Source organism: Leptodactylus fuscus, chromosome 7, assembly GCF_031893055.1.
Source record: "Leptodactylus fuscus isolate aLepFus1 chromosome 7, aLepFus1.hap2, whole genome shotgun sequence".
In the NCBI taxonomy this organism is placed as follows: domain Eukaryota; kingdom Metazoa; phylum Chordata; class Amphibia; order Anura; family Leptodactylidae; genus Leptodactylus; species Leptodactylus fuscus.
Window position 1 is genome coordinate 113,012,172 of NC_134271.1, and position 19,604 is coordinate 113,031,775.

A 19,604-nucleotide genomic window follows, 5' to 3' on the forward strand; every position below is an offset into this window, starting at 1 on the left:
GCAGCGCCATTATAGCTACAGACCTGGCATACAGACACCAGGGCGGGTGCCGTGCCCGCAGCATTGCCATGCTCCTGGCAGGAGGTGTGTGGGCCTGAGGTTACGTGGCCACGTCACCCCGCATGTGATAGAGCAGTGTGTGTGTGTGTGTGGGGGGGGTCTGCTTTCCGGGCCTGCTAGCAGAAGTACCGTAAGTACTTCTGCAGTTTGAAATGAACAGCATTGCCATGCTCCTGCCAGAAGCGTGGTGATGCTGCGGGCCAGCATCCGCCCTGGTGTCTGTATGCCAGGTCCAGATGCCGGATCTGTAACTATGATATTGCTGAATGACCATAATGACCCGAGTATAAGCCGAGGCGGACTTTTTCAGCAAAATAACTGTGCTGAAAAACTTGGCTTATACTTGATTATATACGGTAAGCTTACTGTCCACCAAAATCCCCAAGTCTTTTTCAGTGTCAGCTTTACCCAGGAATTTACTCTTAAGTACATAATAATTTTATTTATTTATTTATTATTATTATCATTATTATTTTTTACCAAAATGCATAATTTTACATTTATCAAATCTCTGCCCATACTTCCAGGTTCCCCATAGGTACCTATAATATTCTACTATATTGCTTGATTACTTCAAATATCTAAATATGGAAACCTTGCTTCTGTAAACCCGATGCTAGGTCATTAATAAACTTATTAAAAAAAGGAGAGGACCCAATTCTAACCGCTGTAGAACCCCACTGGTGACTATAACCCAGTCTGAGTAATTCCGTTAAAAAGCACCCTCTGTTTCCTATCAGTGAGCCAGTTGTGAAGCCAAAAGCATATGTTTTCTCCCAGTCCCAACATTCTCATTTTGTATATCATTTTGTATAACAACCTTTTATGTGCTACAGTATCAAATGTCTTTGAAAAGTCCAGATACACCATATGCACAACAATACCAATAGAACAAATCTCTTCATAAAAGCGGATCAGATTAGGTATGGTCACATGGTGGAAAATTAAGAGGAATCCATCTTCATTTTCCACTGCCAGTATTTTCGCTGCGGTCTAGCTGCGACAAGATGCCAATGCAGTGCTTCAGCATTCTGTTGTGGCATCCTGCTCCTGATTAGGCCTGGATGAATCGGCCTAATCAGGAGGGAGTCTCAAGCCGCAGACCCCGTGTTTTTTTTCTCCACCAGCACTGTATTGCAGTGGAGCATCCCAGAAACCCAGACCGGCTCCCTTGGAACTGACGCCGGCCCTGCCTCCCAGCACTCATCGTAGCTGCAGTGCTACAACTCTGAAGAGGCTCCAGAAACTTCAGCAGCAGCTCTGCTGTTATCTCCCTCAGCTTTGCTGCTACCTCCATCTGAAATGATGTCTCTAGCAGGTACTCTCCCCCATCATCCAGCAGTGTTATGTCTGGGAGGCTATTTTCCTCGGGTTCTTCCCCCAAGTTAGGAGGGAGTTCCCAACAAGAATCTAAGTTGCCTGTGCTCTAGTCCTCCTGAAGCCCTGCCTTACCTTCTCCTGCTGCCTCCACCACTGGTCTGAGGGCAGAGGAGCACTTTACTGTGGTCATGACTGGGGCTCCCTTAGCCAGACCCTCTGTAGCAGCTTCCCCAGACCTCTTCAGCACCCCCTGAGGGAGATAATGTGGACTTAGGGGCGACCCCCTCTCTGCCCCTTTTACAGTAGTCTCTCAGGACTCACCCTCCTTTACCCTTCTGCCTGGGTACCACCAAGACAGTGTTCCTCTAGCATCTCCTGTCCCATCACAGAGGCACCAATTGATCATTAATCTACCTTCTAAAGATGATTTTCACTCTCTCGTTTCTGAAGTCTGCGACCTGTCAGGCAGAAATTTGTGAAGAAATCTCAATGCTGAGAAAAGATCTCCAAAATATCGCAACCAGGGTTGATACCATGGAAGATGACCATGATCAGACCCATGTTTCTGTCTCTCAGCTCAAGTTATTACAGACATGCAAAGCCATCTGGAGAATTTGGATAACAGGGGAAGATGTAACAACATTAGAGTCAAGGGCCTCTCTGATCCCTACCAGGTGGAGGACCTACATGTTACTTTGGAGGCGATATTCAACTCCATTCTGCAGGAACCTCCATCCCACAAGATAAAGCTTGACCATGTACACTGAGTCTTTCACCCTAAGGACACTGGTCCCACCCCTCGAGATGTAATCTGCTGTGTGCATGACTTTGCTGTAAAGGAAGCCATTCTGGTCAAAGCCAGACATCTTAAGGACTTTGACGGTGCAAAGATCCAACTATACCAAGATCTCTCTGGGATTACCTTACAGAAAAGGAGACATCTCCACCACCTGCTCCAACTACTATGTGACCGACAAATACCCTATCATTGGTGCTTTCCTTTTGCCCTCATGGCCCGACAGAATGGACGTTTCGCCACCCTATATTCACATGTGGACCTGGCTCAGTTCTGTGAGACTTTGGGCAGTCTGGAGCTACCAGACTGGGAACTAGTACCTCCTCCGTCATCACCTCTGCCTGTGTGGACCATGTCAACCTCACGATGACGATCTCAACCTCCCCCAAGCGCAATCTCCTGAAGACAACAGGCTCCTCCACCCCCCACCCCCCCGATCCACTCTGAATTCATTCTCTTCTCCCCCTTAAGGGGTGCAGTTTATTGCCAAATGCTTGCACTGGTTGGTCCCATAGCCACTATCTTTTCCTTTTGCTTGCCTAGCAGGTAGGGCAGGTCCCTCTCTTTCCCATTACTCCCGTAGTCTACTCTCGCCACCTGTTTCACTTCCAGGTGGCCCTAGTTGACTGTCTACTGACTGTTCACTACTGCTCCCCTTAATAGGGGACTTAGTCCAGCTGTGAGGCCCTATATTCAGTCTCACTGGGTGTACAGATGTACACTCTCCTTGGACATAATTTTCTGGCCCTCAGTTAGGAGATTTAGTCTTGTCCATGATGACTTTGACTTATGTTTTGTTGGTTTGTTTTTTGGTCTATGCTCCCCTGTTTGTCTCCTTCCCTCTTGTTCTTCCTTCCTTTTTCGCTCCTTTAGGCTTGGTGTCCCAGGACTTTGACTATTCCGTGGTCAACTCACCTTCCTGAGCCTCCTCTTCCCGAGCCTCCCTCCTGCTGCGAAGCCTTGGGTGAGACCTGTCTATGCTACACTTTATACTACATCTGACACTATCTCCTTACTTCCCCCCAATGGCTAAGTGTATCACACTAAATGTAAAGGGCCTGGGCTCTAACCTCAAATGCCGTATGGTGCTGCGTGAGCTTTGGTCCCTCCGGGCGGATGTAGCTTTCCTACAGGAAACCGACTTTGATCACATGGGCTCATTTAACTTTGCCTGTGACTATTATCCCGTCGCCTATTCGGCATATGATGGCGAGAGTAGCTATTTTGTTATCCCGCTCCTGTCCTATCTGCATTATGACTTGCCATTTGGATCCTCAGGACCATTACATTATACTAGAGGGTCTTCTTCATGGCCGCCATAGTTCCTTGCAACATTGAAGCTCCTAATTCCTCTCAGATTGCTTTCCTTAAGCGAATACTGAGGAGGCTCCGGGACTTTCCCGGGCGGCATTGCTACTGGGAGATTTTAATATGATCTTCTCTGAGCGGATGGATCGGCTGTTCCTTGCTGATATCCCTCTAGGTGTCCCTCAAGTGCACCTTGCCTGGGAGTTCCGCCACCTTATAAGGTCTGCAACCTTATATGACCTTTGGAGGGTTGGCAATCCCACTGCCTGCTCCTACACTTTCTACTCTCACCCCCATAGTACACATACCAGAATAGACCAAATAGATTTTTTTTTTTAGTAATACTCTTACACTTCGTCTCCTGACTGGTGCAGACATTGGCCCCATATCGTGGTCGGATCACAGACCTGTCCAGATTTCCCTGTTCCCCCATCCCACTCCCTGCCAAATGCTTTAGAGGTATATCTGGTCGCTTGCCACCTCCACAAGCTTTCGACTTTGGCTCTGGGTCCCTAAACAACCCTATTACTAACAAGGAGATCACTACCATTGGGAAGGCCTTTCAATATGTCAAAGTCCTGGATTTGGATGGGTTCTCCTACTCATAAGGCCTTTCATGTTGAACTGGTTCTCCATCTGTGCAGTCTCTAATTTGTTCCTGGAGGGTGCCCCTGCCCCTCAAACGATGCTCCATCCCACATTACCTTAGTCCCCAAACTGAGTAAAGACCATTAGGGCTGCTCTAATTATCACCCAATTGCCCTTCTTAATACTGACCTTAAGCTGTTTACTAAACTCCTGGCTAATAGACTCAACAGTTGGCTCCCCTCTCTCATCCATAAGGACCACATGGGTTTTGTCCCCTGCCGACAGCGAGGAAACAACACCAGGAGGGCTGTGGACATGATTTTTTTTTTTAATTCAAAAGGGCTGTGGACCTGATTGATGTTGCCAACCGCTCAGTCACCCCTATCCTTATCTTGAGTCTTGATGCAGAGAAGGCTTTCAATCACCTTGACTGGTCCTTCCTGTTGGTCACCCTTGAGGGTTTCGGTTTTTCCGGAGCCTTCATAACTGCGATCTGATCCTTGTACTTAACACCCTCCACAATTGTTAAACTCCCCAATGCCACCTCCCACCCTTTCCCATACATAATGGGACCTGTCAGGGGGGTCCTCTTTGCCCTCTAATTTTTTCTCTCTGTATTAAGCCGCTGGCATCCTAGATTAAGTCCAAAACGGATGTTACTGTGAATGTGGTCCTTGACATGGAGTTTAAAGTAACCTTGTTCGCTGACGATGTACTTTTAACCCTTACCAACCCCCCTATAACCCTTCCTAATCTCCTGAGTAATCTCTTAAGGACTGTAGTAATCTATCAGTCTACAAGGTTAATCCTACTAAGACTGAGGTCCTTCCTCTTATTATCCCAGATCCCATTTTGCAGCTGCTTACAACTAACTACAACTTCCAATGGAGAGACTGCTCGCTCCCCTACCTAGGCATCTAGCTCTTTTTGACCTACTCTTCCCTATACTCGGCCAACTGTCCTCGCTTATTTAATGAACTCTGCTCCCTCCTGGATAAATGGCAGCCCTTCCACATTTCCCTACTGGGGTGGATCACAGCAGTCAGTGGCAGTCCTAAGACATGAACTGCACTCCCCTAAGAAGGCAATTTTCCAGTTTATATGGAACGCTAAATACTATCGTAATCCCCGGGCTGTGCTTACTGGTTAGCAAGGCTGAGGGTGGGGTTAGCAGTCCCACACATTCTGCATTATTACTGGGCAGTCCATCTCGCTCCTCCCCCTCACTTGAAATAAATTTGGTGTAATAGAATATCTCTCTTACACAATTTCTGCAATGTTCAATTCTGTATATATACACATATACATTTTCTAGGTATCAAATGCATACAAATATACCTCATTTTAATTGTACTGCAAGGTTTTAGGATACATACACAAACAAATTGAATTTGGAGTTTTATAAGGTGAAGTGTATGAAACTGAGAGGTCTGAGCAATCTTAAATCCATAACGATACAGGCCTATATAAGCAAACAGATTTAGCACAATACAGCATTCTAACACAAAAGCAATATATGTGAATTTACATACATAACATATAACATCACAAATCTGCAGGCAACAATATAAACTCACTTTAAATTTCACAGCTTTTAAGTGTGCAAAAAAAAAAGGAAAAGTGATCACTGCACCAGAACTTACCACGCTGCGAGTGAACTTTTCTAGGGAGGTTCTACGACCTTGCTCATTCTCAGTCTTAAAAAAACAAAAAAGGGTTTGGGAAAGAAAAAAATACACGGAAAAAAAGCCTTCAACCTTTAGCAGTGAGCACTTACTATGCTAGCAAATGTCAGAAGAGCCAAAAAAAAAAAAAAATCTGAACAATTGAAGCATTAACAACGGGTTGCCAAAGCAATGAAGTAATGTTTTTTTTTTGTTTTGTTTTGTTTTAATCTTTTATAAAATATACTTGGAAAAAACTACGTACTAATATTTATCATACATTTATATACTGCTCTTAGCTGCTTTTTATTGCTTATGTAAATATTTTTTTGCAAAAGAATATTTTAAGTATTATTAGTAGTAGTATTATTTTCAAAGTTTATTTCAATCACTTTAAATTTTAATTTTTTAACTTTTAAATTTTAGACTATTCTTTTATTCTTTTATTTTTTATTCTAGATCTTAGCACTTTAAACAATTTGAATCCAATATATATACTGTTCCTGTTTTAGTAAATACCTGCAACCCTATAAGAAGAATTCTGTGACATCTTTTTTCATAATTCTGTGTTCTGACATTTCTTTGTCATTCCTCCTCAAAGTCTTTCAATAAATTGACAGAGTATGTAGTGACAAGATCTTTAAAGGGAGCCCGTCAGCAGAAAAATCATTATCAAATAATGACAATTCTTTGTAGGGCTGCTTATGCACTTTCCACAGATGCCTTTCCTATTCTTCATTGGAGCTCCATTTTCATGAAAATAGCTGAAAGGGGCTTTAGGGATGTTTAGGGCTTCATACTCTGCTCTAAATAGCCATCACTAACTGCTACCAAAATCCTTCCCCCATTGCTTGAGGTGACATCTTTCACTTGGTCACACTTTGTCTGCAGTTAGGGTCGGCTACTAAAAGTGAACATCAAAACCCTTGAAGCAAAAGACACAACAATAAAACCCTTTTCAGGTAATTTGTATAAGAATAAAATGAAGCTAATCATTCAATTAGAACTATAATGCAGAATAAGAAAGACATCTTTTTAGAAGGTGTAGAACCCGCTATATACAGGTACTATCATTAGTTGGATACCCATTTTCCTGCTGACAGACTCCCTTTAAATGGTAATACTAAACTGCCACTTCCTTAATACATTTCCAGGAGGAATAACAGAAGTATTCAACAAAACTTCACCCTAAGAAAGTGCCCCAAATTTGCTGTTTCCTGAAGCATAAATGTATTTGCTAAAACAGGTCAGATGAGCTAGCAGGTCCTCCAGAACCACAAAACATGCAGTCAAGTACCAGGATGTATGGCAGAAAATGAAGAGGAATTTGATGTCGAAATTCAACTCAAATTCCTCTTCCACCTCTCCAGCTTTCCATCCTGGATTAAACGAAGGATAAATGCACTGCGGACTCTGCAGCTGGATCGGTCATGGAATCCGTAGCGGTATCGCGCAGGACGCTTACTTCTTCAGCATCCGTGTTTGACCTCTGCCTTCCTTTGAAAACAACCCGAGGCACAATCAGGATGGAATTTGCCACCGACTTCAAAATCAGTGCCAGATTCTGCCATGTGAACAAACTCTGTTATTATTTAACTATTGTTATTTAGGGTTTTTTTTATTTTGCAATTTTTTGGAAGAGTTTCTAGACAGAGTAAAAATGTGTCTGTTATACTGTTGCTCGTTTGCTTCAATTGTTAAAGGGGTTGCCCCAAAAATACACCTATTAACTACCACATAATATTCATTCCATTCCATATCTATGGATCTGACAGATATCTGAGCACAGCGCTCGCCTATCTTTGTCAGCCCTTTAGAATTTGAATATAATGGCAGCACATAATTGCGAACATCATTTCTTACAAATGGGGGATATAGGATCCCCATTGTCATGATCAGCTATGGTCTCAGGAGTGGGACCCCCCGTAATCAGATGTTTATCACTTATCCTATGACTACAGTAAGGGCGGGTTCACATCTGCGCCCGGTCTCCGCTTTGTGGGTTTCCGTCTTCTGCCGACAGGAGATGGAAACCTGGCATTCAGTGTCCGCCCATGAGCATCTTCTGATCTCTGCGGCTAAACAGGTTTTTTTTTTGTTTTTTTTTTAAACCGGACACAAAGTCCTGCATGTCTGAATAAAAAACATGGTTTCGGCGCAGAGAGGCAGAAGACGCTCAGGGGCGGACACTTTTGCAAACCAATTCTAATGAATGAGTTTCACAACTGACCACCGGGTTTCCGTCTCCTCTCCAGTTTCTCGGGCAGAAGACGGTAACCTGAAAGCGGAGACCGGGCACAAGTGTGAACCCGCCCTAAGTTGAATAACTTATTGCTAAACTTCCAAAGTTTATCTAGTTTCTGTTACCATAGTGACATATGTGTGCAAAGTTAGCATTGTGGGTAAAAAGGCTCACTTTAACATAACTTGAAGACATGACAGCATTATGCCATTTTATGAGATATTTTCCCCTAGAAAGAGAATATAGTGCATAAGGAAGCACCATGAGGAGAATAAAGGAGTTATAATATGGAGTCTGTTTTAGCAGTCCATACTGAGTCAGGTCTAAAAATAAACCTTACCTTCAAAATAAAAGAAGAAAAAGAAAATTGTATGTAAAGGGCTTGTCCATCTTATTATTATTATTATTATTATTATTATTATTATTATTATTATTATTTTTTTAACGGAAAGGTTAAGAGTGGCATGAAACAAAAAATAAATAAATCACACTCCCAGAAACAATCACTTCTGTTCCAATGCTCCTTAGAGCCCCACTGCCTCCTGCTCCCTCGTGATAAAGAGGGAAATGCCCGCTCAGCCAGTCAATGGCCTCTACAGTGACAGGTCTCAGTCAGTTACTAGTTGAGGGGGCATGAGAACGTAGGTGTGGGCATTAGAAAGTAGCGAACAAGGGACCTTGAAGACATTAGAACATGAGTATGCCATATTTTCCGCTGCCACTCCAAGCCTTCAAAAAAATAACAAGATAGACAAGACCTTTATCATTTTTTTTTTTTTATCATTATTGATGTCCTAAACTTGATATCCTTAAACTTTTATAACAATTTAAACTATTTCATCTATTGCATAATAACTATATGTAATAATTATTAAAACACACTAAGCTTTTTTTGCATTATAAATAATATTAAATAATAATGTTGCTAATAAGTAAATTTGACACAAATTTGTACAGTTTGACTACTTATTTGTTAAACATATCTTTATTTCTACTTTTAATCATGTTTATTCAGTAATATTGCAGTAAAAGAAAGTTTTTCCTTATGAAATACAGTACAACAGACCATGTCAATTAGAATGTATGAGTCAGAAAGGACCACAGGAAGGCAGCCACAAGATTACAAAACATTATGAATGGAGGCTAACACAATTAACACGTGACATCCAAGCAGCTGACAAACATGCACATAGACCAGCAGAGTTTAATATGTGCTGATATTGCTGAAAGCGGGTAAGGTTAAAGCAATAATGTTTGGCTATAGAACAAAGTTACATTACAAGGAATATGGTGCTCATAGTGCAAACACACAAAGCTGAAACTATAAAGATATTCAAAAAGGTGCTACATTTCTGTGTCAACCCTAAGAAAACCATTCTCAGCCTTTCTATCATGACACATACTGCAGGAAAAGCTCCTAATGTATATATCAAATGGAGGCCTGCGATGGAAGGCAAAAACTGGTATCTATCACCTATAGGATATGATGTTAAAAAGAAAAAAGTATATCCAATATTTTACCAGTATGTCGTAGAATGGAATAGTATAGCTTCCTATTCTATTTATTACCTGCATTTTTGGGCTATACCAACATATATTTAGTTGACAAAAGCCACAAGTAAATTCCTGTGGATATACAGTATTTGGTGCATATGACAGAAATGCTTCCCAGTGTACATGCAAGATAAATTCCCGAACATGATGGAATACAACCATATTCCATTGTCCAGGGATCTGCCCAACTGGCAAAAAGAGTCAGGAAGGCATTGATTTTTTCTTTTTTAGGTGAACTGTCTCTCTGTCATCAACAAATTATTTCTTGTCTTCCTCTTGATCTTTTTGGGTTTATAAATATAAACCAATTGACTTGATGGGCTCTCTTTTAACCCACTAACTATATACATGTATAAATATTATAAGATATGGCAATGGCACAACATTTTGTCAAAAAAGGGGCTTCTGAATGCTCTGCATCAGTACATATGTGCAATAGTTGTGCAGCTAAGGTATTATAGATACGATGTGTCAAGTAAAGACACTACAATTGAAGTAACCTCAACCTCCTTTGGTTCTCTCTTGCAAGTCTCACAGTAGCACTTTAGTCTAGCTCACACGGGACAACCCTGAGCAGGGGACCCATTTATGACATCCATATGCTCTAACAGGACATATAGAAAGTCGCTGTCATTGTAAAGACAATCCCAATTAATCACAGCTATATAGTACAGGTATCAAGTTATACAATACCTACCTCTTGATTCCTATTTCAATTTAAAGGGGTTATCATAACTAGACAACAAATTCTCTGAAGCAAGTGTGGATACTGAAATTAATGAGCAGCCACATAATACAAGAACATTCCAAATCCACCATCTTCATAGATAGCTAAAAGGCCAATGTAACCTAAAAGTTTTGGGACTTTAATATTTACAACCTCACTTAAGAAAGCTTTACAAGGAACATGCTGAAAATCCACACATCGCTCCTGTTCCATTTGCCACCCTGGTCCTTAGTCTTTAGTTTCAAAGGTATTGATTGAATTACAACAACTAGGCACACATCACATCAAAACCAAATACAATAAAAAAAAAATGTCACAAAGAAAGTATCAAACAGCAGGGTAATACAAGATACCAATATACAAAACAGTAAAAAAAAAAAAAAAACATGGGAATAAACCTAGGGTAGGGGAGGAGAGGAAAAGAAAGACAGTGCTACCATGAGTTTAAGCAACGAGGGGTGGCACTATGGGCCTGCCAGGAGTGAAAATAGAAGGAGCTCATTCCAGTACCAGGGCTAAAGTTGGAGATAGTATGGGATACCTGAGATGTAAGACCTATTAAGTTATTAACCCAAATAGTCCACACCTTATCAAAGGTTGGACCGGGATCAGATATAATGGAATTAATTTTCTCATAAAACATAATGGTGTTGACCCTCAGTCACTGAGAGAAAAGATTTTCTCCAGCTAATGGCTGAATTCGAGCGGCCAGCAAAATGTTCTGTAGCCGCTTAAATTGAGTGTACCTCAAAGGGGGGGGGGGGGCTTAAGGTTAAGAATAAAAATAAAAGCCAGGAATGGAAAAGACTGACCAAAAAGTTGTTGTGCAATCCTATGGGTAGTAATCCAATAGCATCTAACATGAGGGCAGGTCCACCACACATGGAGGGTAGTGCCTAAGGCACTACAACCCCTAAAATAAAGGGGTGAGACAGTAGGAAAACAGCGGTGAAGTCAAAGGGGGACCAAATACATCCTGTGAAGCACTTTTGAAGAGGACTCCATGAGGGTGATCTTCCAACTGCTGATCAAAGTCAACCAACTGGGCTATGGTCAGGGTAGTGTCAAGGTCTTGCTCCCAGGCCACCATAAAGTAAAGCTTGCTGTCAGGGGGTGGAGAATTAAGTAAGCTATATATAAATGAAAGGAACCCTTATCAGTCGCCCTAAACAGTCTCTCAAAGTTGGTAGTGGAAACCTCTGAATTGAGAGGTGTGAGAGAGTGTAGGAAATGGAATATCTGTGCAGTCCAAAAAGTCTCAGTAGGAGGTGGGGAGATCATGCTGTTAAAATAGTCTTTGGTGAAGACATGCCTATTGCAGTGGAAGTCATCGAGGCGGCAGAATCGGGTGTGTCTCCACCAAGCAAGCACCTCAGGAGAAAGGCCATGAGGAAAAAGGAGATTATGGAATGCAGGAATTAACTATTCATACTGCAATCCATACTGAAAGTGAGCCCTCAACCACAATTGCAGCATCTAGTCAGTAACCTTAGCAGCAACTGGAAGAGTGTGGGTCATTGACCTAGGAGACCACAGGAGTGCCTGTAAGGAGGTCAGGGCCAGCAATGTAGGTTTCAATGTTACCCATTGGGAGTGGTCGTGTTCATTACTTAATACTACATATTACCTGTAAAGATGGGGAACTGATAAACCGCCCAGTTTCTTATGATAGTACATGACTTGGCGTTGTCTTATAGGCCCAAATGAAATTAAAAATTTCAGTTTGTAAGGGTATCAAAGAGGTTGAGGATACCAGGATTGGGAGGGTGCATAAAAAATATAGAATATGGGGTAGAGTAACCATTTTAAACAAGCGTACATGTCCCAACCATGAAAGTGTAGGGCAATGCCAGAAGACCAGGTCCTTTAAGAGTTTAGGTATCAAAATGGCGTAATTCCACCTAAAGTGTGCCTCCATAGAGTTACAAAGATTGACTATTTGTCTCTAGTTTGGAAGCCAAAGTTCAGGGAGATCAGCTTGGCTGTAGCTGAAGGGACATTGTAGTGCATCATTTCAGAATTAGGCTAAGCCCCACGGAAAATCCCGCAGCAATAAAGCAATGTGGGTAAAACCGCGGTCGGAAAGCATCGCGGTTCTTCCTGCAGCACTTTAAACAGAAAGCTTGTTGAGTTTTCCTTTGCGGACTTTCTGTTGCAATTATACTTATGGGAAATCCATAGATATAATTGACATGCTGCTATTTCCAAAACCGCACCAGTTTTGGAAATTGCTGCATGTCCGCACTGCGGTTCTTACTGCAAAGTGGGCATGGGATTCACTAGAATCCCATCCACTTTGCCTGTACTGTAAAACGCTGCTATTTTTCCGTCAGCGTTTCCGGCCCGTGGGACCCTGGCCTTAGAGGTATTGAATTTAAGGCCTGATAGTCTTCTGAACACAAAGAGTATTATTAGATTTGGTAAGGAAGCTAAGGGGCTGGTTATGATTAGCAACATGTCATCAGCAAAGGGCCCTTAGTCTTTAGTGGAATACTTTTCCCGATAGCCTATTTTTGTCCCAGGCCGCTCTGATGAGAAACATCTGATGAAGGGGTACCACCCAAAAAGTTGCGTATATTATAAAACAGCATATACTTATCAAGCTGTGTATCTTTTGATTGTATACTATTATACTGAATTGGATGTGTTCACTGGAAAAAAACATATCACACTTGACACGATTGTGTATGGAGTGCTGTTCCACTTTTCTACTCATGTAATCCCTTTCAACCAATAAGAGATATATGCAGTGTTTTACAGACAATTGTACCCAAGAGCTTACGTTTATAATGACATCAAAGTTATGGCGTCATATAAAAATCTGTCTAGATGCAATTTCTTTAATGTAAGAGAAAACAATTACAGTATACTGTCTTTCCTGTATATGCTTTGTCATCATAGGCCAAACAATTAAAATAAGACCTGTCACCAGGTTTGAAAGGACATACATCATTTGACAGGTGATCGTAGCCCGAAAACATTGGCGTTTTGCTATTCTAAATCCATTCAGCCATTTAAAAAAATATGCTAGCGTATAGTAGCCAAGTGGGTGGTAACATTGTGGGATGATGTATGTGTGTACTTTACATTATGCAGTGTTACTGCCCACTTGACTAGCATAGCCTAATTTGCATCAATAATAAAAGGGCTTATAACTTTAGAATGCCTAAATAGATTTGGATACAGATTTGAACTTACACAATTTCTCAAGTTACATGGATGAAGTCTAAGGAAAGTAACAGTCATTGATTCCAATGGAGAAAAAAAAAAAATGCTATTCTTGGTATCAAAGGGGTTGATATGTCATTTTTTTTTAAAAATAACATTCGGTAAAACCAATAATTCATACCAATCAAAAACAGCAAGAAATAATTGCAATTTTTTTGTCCAGCAACATACAATTTATTGTACTATACTTTAAAAGTAGCATGAGTGGAAGGCTCGGGTTTCACAAGTAACTATTGGACACAAGAATTTTATTGTCGAAGATAAAAATCTCTACTAAATATATATATAAATGGGGCGTATAGAAAAATAATTGCACAGAAACATAATTTGTTATAAAAATACATTAAAAATAGCATGGCATTATCAAATAAAGATATAAAAAAGGTTTCCTTTAAATGTTTGTGTCAATCAATGCACTAAACCCTTGTGAAGTGTAAAGAGTGGTGTGTGCATGAGCCGATTATGAAAATTCTGGCTTGACTGCAAGAATACAGGGAAACTCTTGCTGGACTTGTCATTTTTCCATCAACGACAACGGAACAACCAATCGATATGAAGGGGGTGCGAACAGCCCTTTTATAAAGATTAATTGAGAACGGAGGAAAGAAAGTAAGAAAAGAAAACCAACATTAGAATTTGCTGACCCTAAGGTATTTTAATGTTTATTTTAATATACCCATTCCTGATGACAGATTCCCTTTAAAATGTATTAAAGGGAGTCTGTCAAGTCGAAAATGTCTCCCAAGCCAATAATAGTGATGTGTAGGGGCCTTTGATAGTAGCAAAAACATACCAGTGTGGCCACAAACCGATGAAGCAATGCAGAGATAATTATATTCTAATGGATATGCAAATCAGCTTATAAGTGCACTGGGGGGCAGGGCTGAAATTGCCAGTCTTAGTTAAAGGAGAAACATTGGGCACCGATTCCAGAGGATTTAGCATTGCCTGTAATAGGGCTGGGCAATTGAAAAATAATTGAAATCGTCAGAGATCTCAATTAATTACTATAACCTTGCTCACAATCAAAATTCCAATTATTTTTCAACTATGTCATCGTGTCTCACACTGCCATTGGCTAAAGGATTTATCACTAAATGTAAAATATCCATTCAGGATCAGTGATATGTGATATGTGAATAACCAAAACCAAAATTAGGCATGATGTGATCACCTCACACACATCGTGCCTTTAGCTCTCTGTCCAGGACAAGAGACTTCACAGGGTAGCAGATGAGTGAGGAGAAATGAGTATCAGTGTTTTATTATGTTAAACAGGAGGTAGATGAAGGGGGGAAACATTAAACTGGGGCAGATGATGGAGGGGACATTAAACTGATGGGAACAGTAACTAGGGGAAATGGATAAAAAACTGGGATGTAAAAAAGTGCCACTGGGGATGGAGACTCAGATGTGAGTTAAAGGCTTTATTGGTTCCAAAGGACAGACATATGGTAAATTGCCATTCACCATTTGTCTGTCCTTTGGAACCAATAAAGCCTTTAACTCACATCTGAGTCTCCAGCCCCAGTGGCACTTTTTTACATCCTGTTTTTTTTAATCAATTTCTGACTGTTCTTCACCTCCCCACGGGTTGGTGTTCGGGACTAGCTGCAACTGGGTCATAATTGTTCAAGATACGAGCGCCAGGTTTTTAATCAATAGTCATTAAACTAGGCGGGCAGATAAATGGGGGGCAATAAACTAGGGCAGCTGAAGGGGAGGCTATAAACTGGGAGCAGATGGAGGAGGGGCATTGAATTGGGGCAGATGGTGGGGGCATTAAAATAGAGGCAGATGGAAGAGGAATTAAACTTGAGGAGATGAAGAGGAACATTAAATTGGTGGGCAGCTGAAGGGGGCTATTAAACTGGGGCAGCTGGAGGGGAACATTAAATTTGGGGGCAACTGGAGGAGGACATTAAACCGTGGGGGTAGCTGGGGACATATCTGCCTCTCGTTGCCCCTAGTTTAATATTCCCGTCCAGGTACCTCCATGGTTTAATGTCCCCCTCAGGCTGCCCCAGTTTAATGTTCCCCTCTAGTTGCCCTCAGTTTAATGTCCTCCTCCAGCAGCCCCCAGTTTAATGTCCCCATCCAAATACTCCCACGGTTTAATGTCCCTCTCTAGTTTCTTCATACTGTGGGGCAATCGGAGGAGGACATTATAATGTGGGGGCACATAATGTTGGTGTGACTGTAGGAGGATTATATTGAGTTGGAACACATAGAAAATGGATGAGAATGGATGGAGTCAACGTAGAAGAGGGTGGAGCTAAATTTGCCACGGCGCGTACATTGTGCTGCACATTCTGTCTCTCTAGCTTTTGAAAGTTGGGAGGTATGCCTTTTATTATACAAATAATAAGATTTGTCTCTCAAAATTGGTGTGTAAGTTGCTTTCCTCTTTAACTGCTGTAAAGAACAGGACTTGTGGTGGTGGAAGGTCCTGTTTATAGAATACTAATTTATAACATATTCTGTGATCAAGCTATGTATTTAGAGGTCCATATTGTTATAACAAGTGTGGATGGGGGGGGGGGGGGTGATAAAAGTCCTATTGTACAGAATTGCACAGTAAATTATGTTGTTGTTTTTTTATTTATTCGTTTTGCTGCGTTACCCTGATGATTTGGCATATACTCTGGATGTATATTTTGTACAGAAATCTTTGCTGTGATAGCAAAAGACTGGAGAAAACTTTATATAATATAAAGACATTATTAATGTCTAATAGTCTGTGTAGTGCTACATTTTTATGTAACCTATGGGCTGCTTTAAGATTAGTTCATATTATCTTTATGTGTATATTTCAAAATATAACAATTAAAAATTACATTTTAATTAATATAGTTCCTAATGATGATATGATATAAAACACAAGACAGAAGTTGTAGCCTTTTTGTACGTAGCAGATGTTTAGAACAAAACAGACATTCACCAAAGAAATGTCTTGATAAACCTAGAACAGCAGATTAGGTCTCGCCCAGATAAAAGAAAGCCGTTTCTGTAGTGACATCTGGTGGAGGTAGCTACCCAATGTCTTACTACATGACAAAGTGCATCTACAAAAGGAAAAGGAGAAGACTTTTGGCTTTGCTACTATCTGTAGTCATGTTGCAAAGCCACACATTGACTACAGGGTAACTACCTCCACTAGGTGTCACTACAGATGCAGCTTTCTTTTATCTGCCATTGAGCTAACCTGCATATATTTTATGCCACTGATTGTTGTATGGGACTCCCTGGTCTGCTCTGGTGCTCTACACCAGGAGGAACACCCTCAACCACTTTACTCCAGACCAGTATAAACACAGAGCACACATCTTTCTTCAAAGATTCCCTGTGACTGGGAAAGTTTGGATTATTGATAAATATCCATTGAAGATACTGAAGTGATGTTGATGCCACTTGTGCCTCATCAATATGCTTTGTAACACTCTATGATGATTCTGATATTTTAATACTGCCCTAGAGAAAAGCTATCCCAGTTGCCCACAGCAATTACATTGAACGCTAACCTTCTAAACGAATTCACTTCTCAATGGTTATGGATATGAACACTATTCCTCCAACCATTAAAAAGCTATGTTGTGATTATTGACACTTCATATTGACACTGGTTGCATATTTGATTATTCCAGGTCACCCATATTGGGATGACAGATACATAAATATCTGTTGCATCACTGTATCAGACTTAATATTAGCCTTTTTAGATCATAATAAACAAATTATTTTTTAGTTTTTATGGGTTTACCTGACCATTCTCAGTTTTGTATTGTGTTGAAGGATATATAATTTTGTAATATATTTTAGAATCACATTTATGTTTATAGAGGTAGATTAGTTAATACGAAACCACTACCTGCTAAAACCCAGAGTACCAAACCTCCATGTCCCTTCCCAGATTTATAGCAGGTATATTTGTGATGTCTTGTCAAATAATTTTGCTCCAGGATGCAAGATCCAATTTCTATGGAATAAGCAGCAGTCACGGCTGTGTGTGGCTACAGGTTACATTGCATCTGCAACTCTTTCCTGTTGGAGCCTTCTGTTTGGAAGACCAGGAATGGGTTGTGACCAGGGCACATACATAGGGGATGATCAAAGAGCATATTCCTGTCTGTTTCTCTTGAGAATAAGCAGGGTTTATAACATAAAATGTTTATGTTTATGTTTTTCAGAAAATTACAATTTCCGTCTCAGCTAGCAGTCATTCAACAGGTTCCATACTTCATGAGTTCTGGGGATAAATATACAACCTGGTCATGTGAGGATCAGTTACATCCCTCAATACCAGACAAAGCTCTGATAATATTGCTGTAATGAGGGTCCATTCACACTGTGTCTGCAGTGTGTTTATCGTATGCATTGGGAAAGCTCTGGGCACATAAAGAAAACAGACCCAAAGACCCCGATCATACTGAAAGAGGACAACTGTGTGTTCCTTAGGACTCCTAAGGGAGGGTTCACACAAAGTCTTTTGGCTCGTAATCTGGCACGTCTACGCCGCGGGAGCTTTTGCGGGCCGTATACGCTCCCATTGATTTCAATGGGAGCCTGGATCGTATACGCGGCACTATTTTGCGGTCGTGATTTTGCGAGATCAAAAGCGTAGACGTGCCAGATCACATGAACTCACCCTTAAGCCGTGCAACTGGAAAATGAAGGTTCATATTTGATGGCTGTAAGCAAAGACTGAATTTATTTTCGACTGAAGTTTCTTATGCCAGTCCTAATAAAGGCCTCTTGAAGTGCACCTGAATTGAGAGGCTCCAGACTTAAGGTTAAGGCCCCACGGGACATCCCGCAGCTAAAAACCACTGCTGGAAAAACCGAGGCAGCAACGCAGCGCTTGAAACAAAAAGTTCACAGAGTTTTCCTCCCCGGGCTTTCTATTACAATTATACCTATTGGGAAACCGCCAGCATTTCCGTAGGTATAATTGACATGCTGCGATTTCCAAAACTGCGCCAGTTTTGGAAATCGTGGCATGTTCACATGACAGTTTTTACTGCAAATCGGGCATGGGATATGCTAGATGCCATCCACTTTGCCTGTACTGTAAAACGCCACAATTTTTTCCATAGCGTTTACACCGGGGGCCAATCGCGTCATTTCCATGCCTTAGAGTAAATCTGAGAGAGTCACCAGTCTACGGTAAATCTGGCACACACCCGTGCTTCAGGATAAAACACTGCTTTCCACAGTGTATATTTGTACACTGTGTGGATGAGATTAATCAATATCTCAATCACTGTGCTGTAAAACATAGCGTTTTTTTTTCCAGTGTGTTTCTGCACACTAGCCAAAAACACTGCATTTCGTCAATGTGTGGCCTCAGCTTAAGGTAGAATTTACCTTAGCTATGATATAAAGGCTGCCCCCCCTCCCCATTGTCCATGCCTGCTGAGTAAGATCTTAGAACAGTATATTATCTACCTCCTAGGAATCCATACAATAGAAAGATTTTTAATATTCTGTACGGAAAGGATTCCTGTGGTAAATGTGGATTCCTTGGAGGCTGCTGCTTAGAATACAGTGGGGAGCCATACAGGAGCTGTACTCAATGACCTATATAGCAGATTTGCATCAGTAAGTAGATTTAGCTTAAATTTACAATACACTTGAATGGGAGGAAGATTTGGTTGTCAGTTCTCCCTCAAAAAGTTAATTATTAAGTAAAGAGACTTTATATAAAAGACACGCTATTTTCCATGGGTTATGATGGCGAATGGCAAAAAGAACCTACTTCTGAAGTCACATCTGTGCGAACATGGAGGAAAGCCTTACTCAAACCTTCCAAATTATTCTAAACTGAGTGAACTTATTACAGTAGCCTATGCAATAGAGCATTTAACTGTATTATGTTAAGTGGCTGGGGAGGAGATGACATTTAGTCCTCGTGCAAAGAAGATGAGTACAGACAAGGAAACACGGTTCTCATTTCCACACTAGTAGCAAGCAGCAGGCCAGAATCAGTAATGTGCAGTGGATGCAAGCATGTTCACCCCAAACTATACCTTCTTTTTCATCATCAGTAAATCCTGGTAGGCATTGGAACGCAAGAATCGTGCATAACTATCACTCTTCATGAGTTTGTAGATGTGTTCC

The 19,604-nt window shown here is 41.1% G+C and overlaps 1 protein-coding gene across 2 annotated transcripts in view; it reads right to left on the minus strand.

Annotated features, from left to right (window-relative positions):
• Positions 1-19,604, minus strand: part of RGS6 (regulator of G protein signaling 6) — a 329,404-nt gene that overhangs the window by 12,194 nt on the left and 297,606 nt on the right. Inside the window, exons 16-17 of one of the 2 annotated variants that reach the window (XM_075282890.1) lie at positions 19,514-19,603; positions 5,716-5,769 (exon numbers count right to left, since the gene is read on the minus strand). In XM_075282890.1, coding sequence (XP_075138991.1) covers positions 5,716-5,769; positions 19,514-19,603 — 144 coding nt within the window. The remainder of the gene's footprint in view (positions 1-5,715; positions 5,770-19,513; position 19,604) is intronic. The other variant, XM_075282891.1, reaches the window with a different exon arrangement.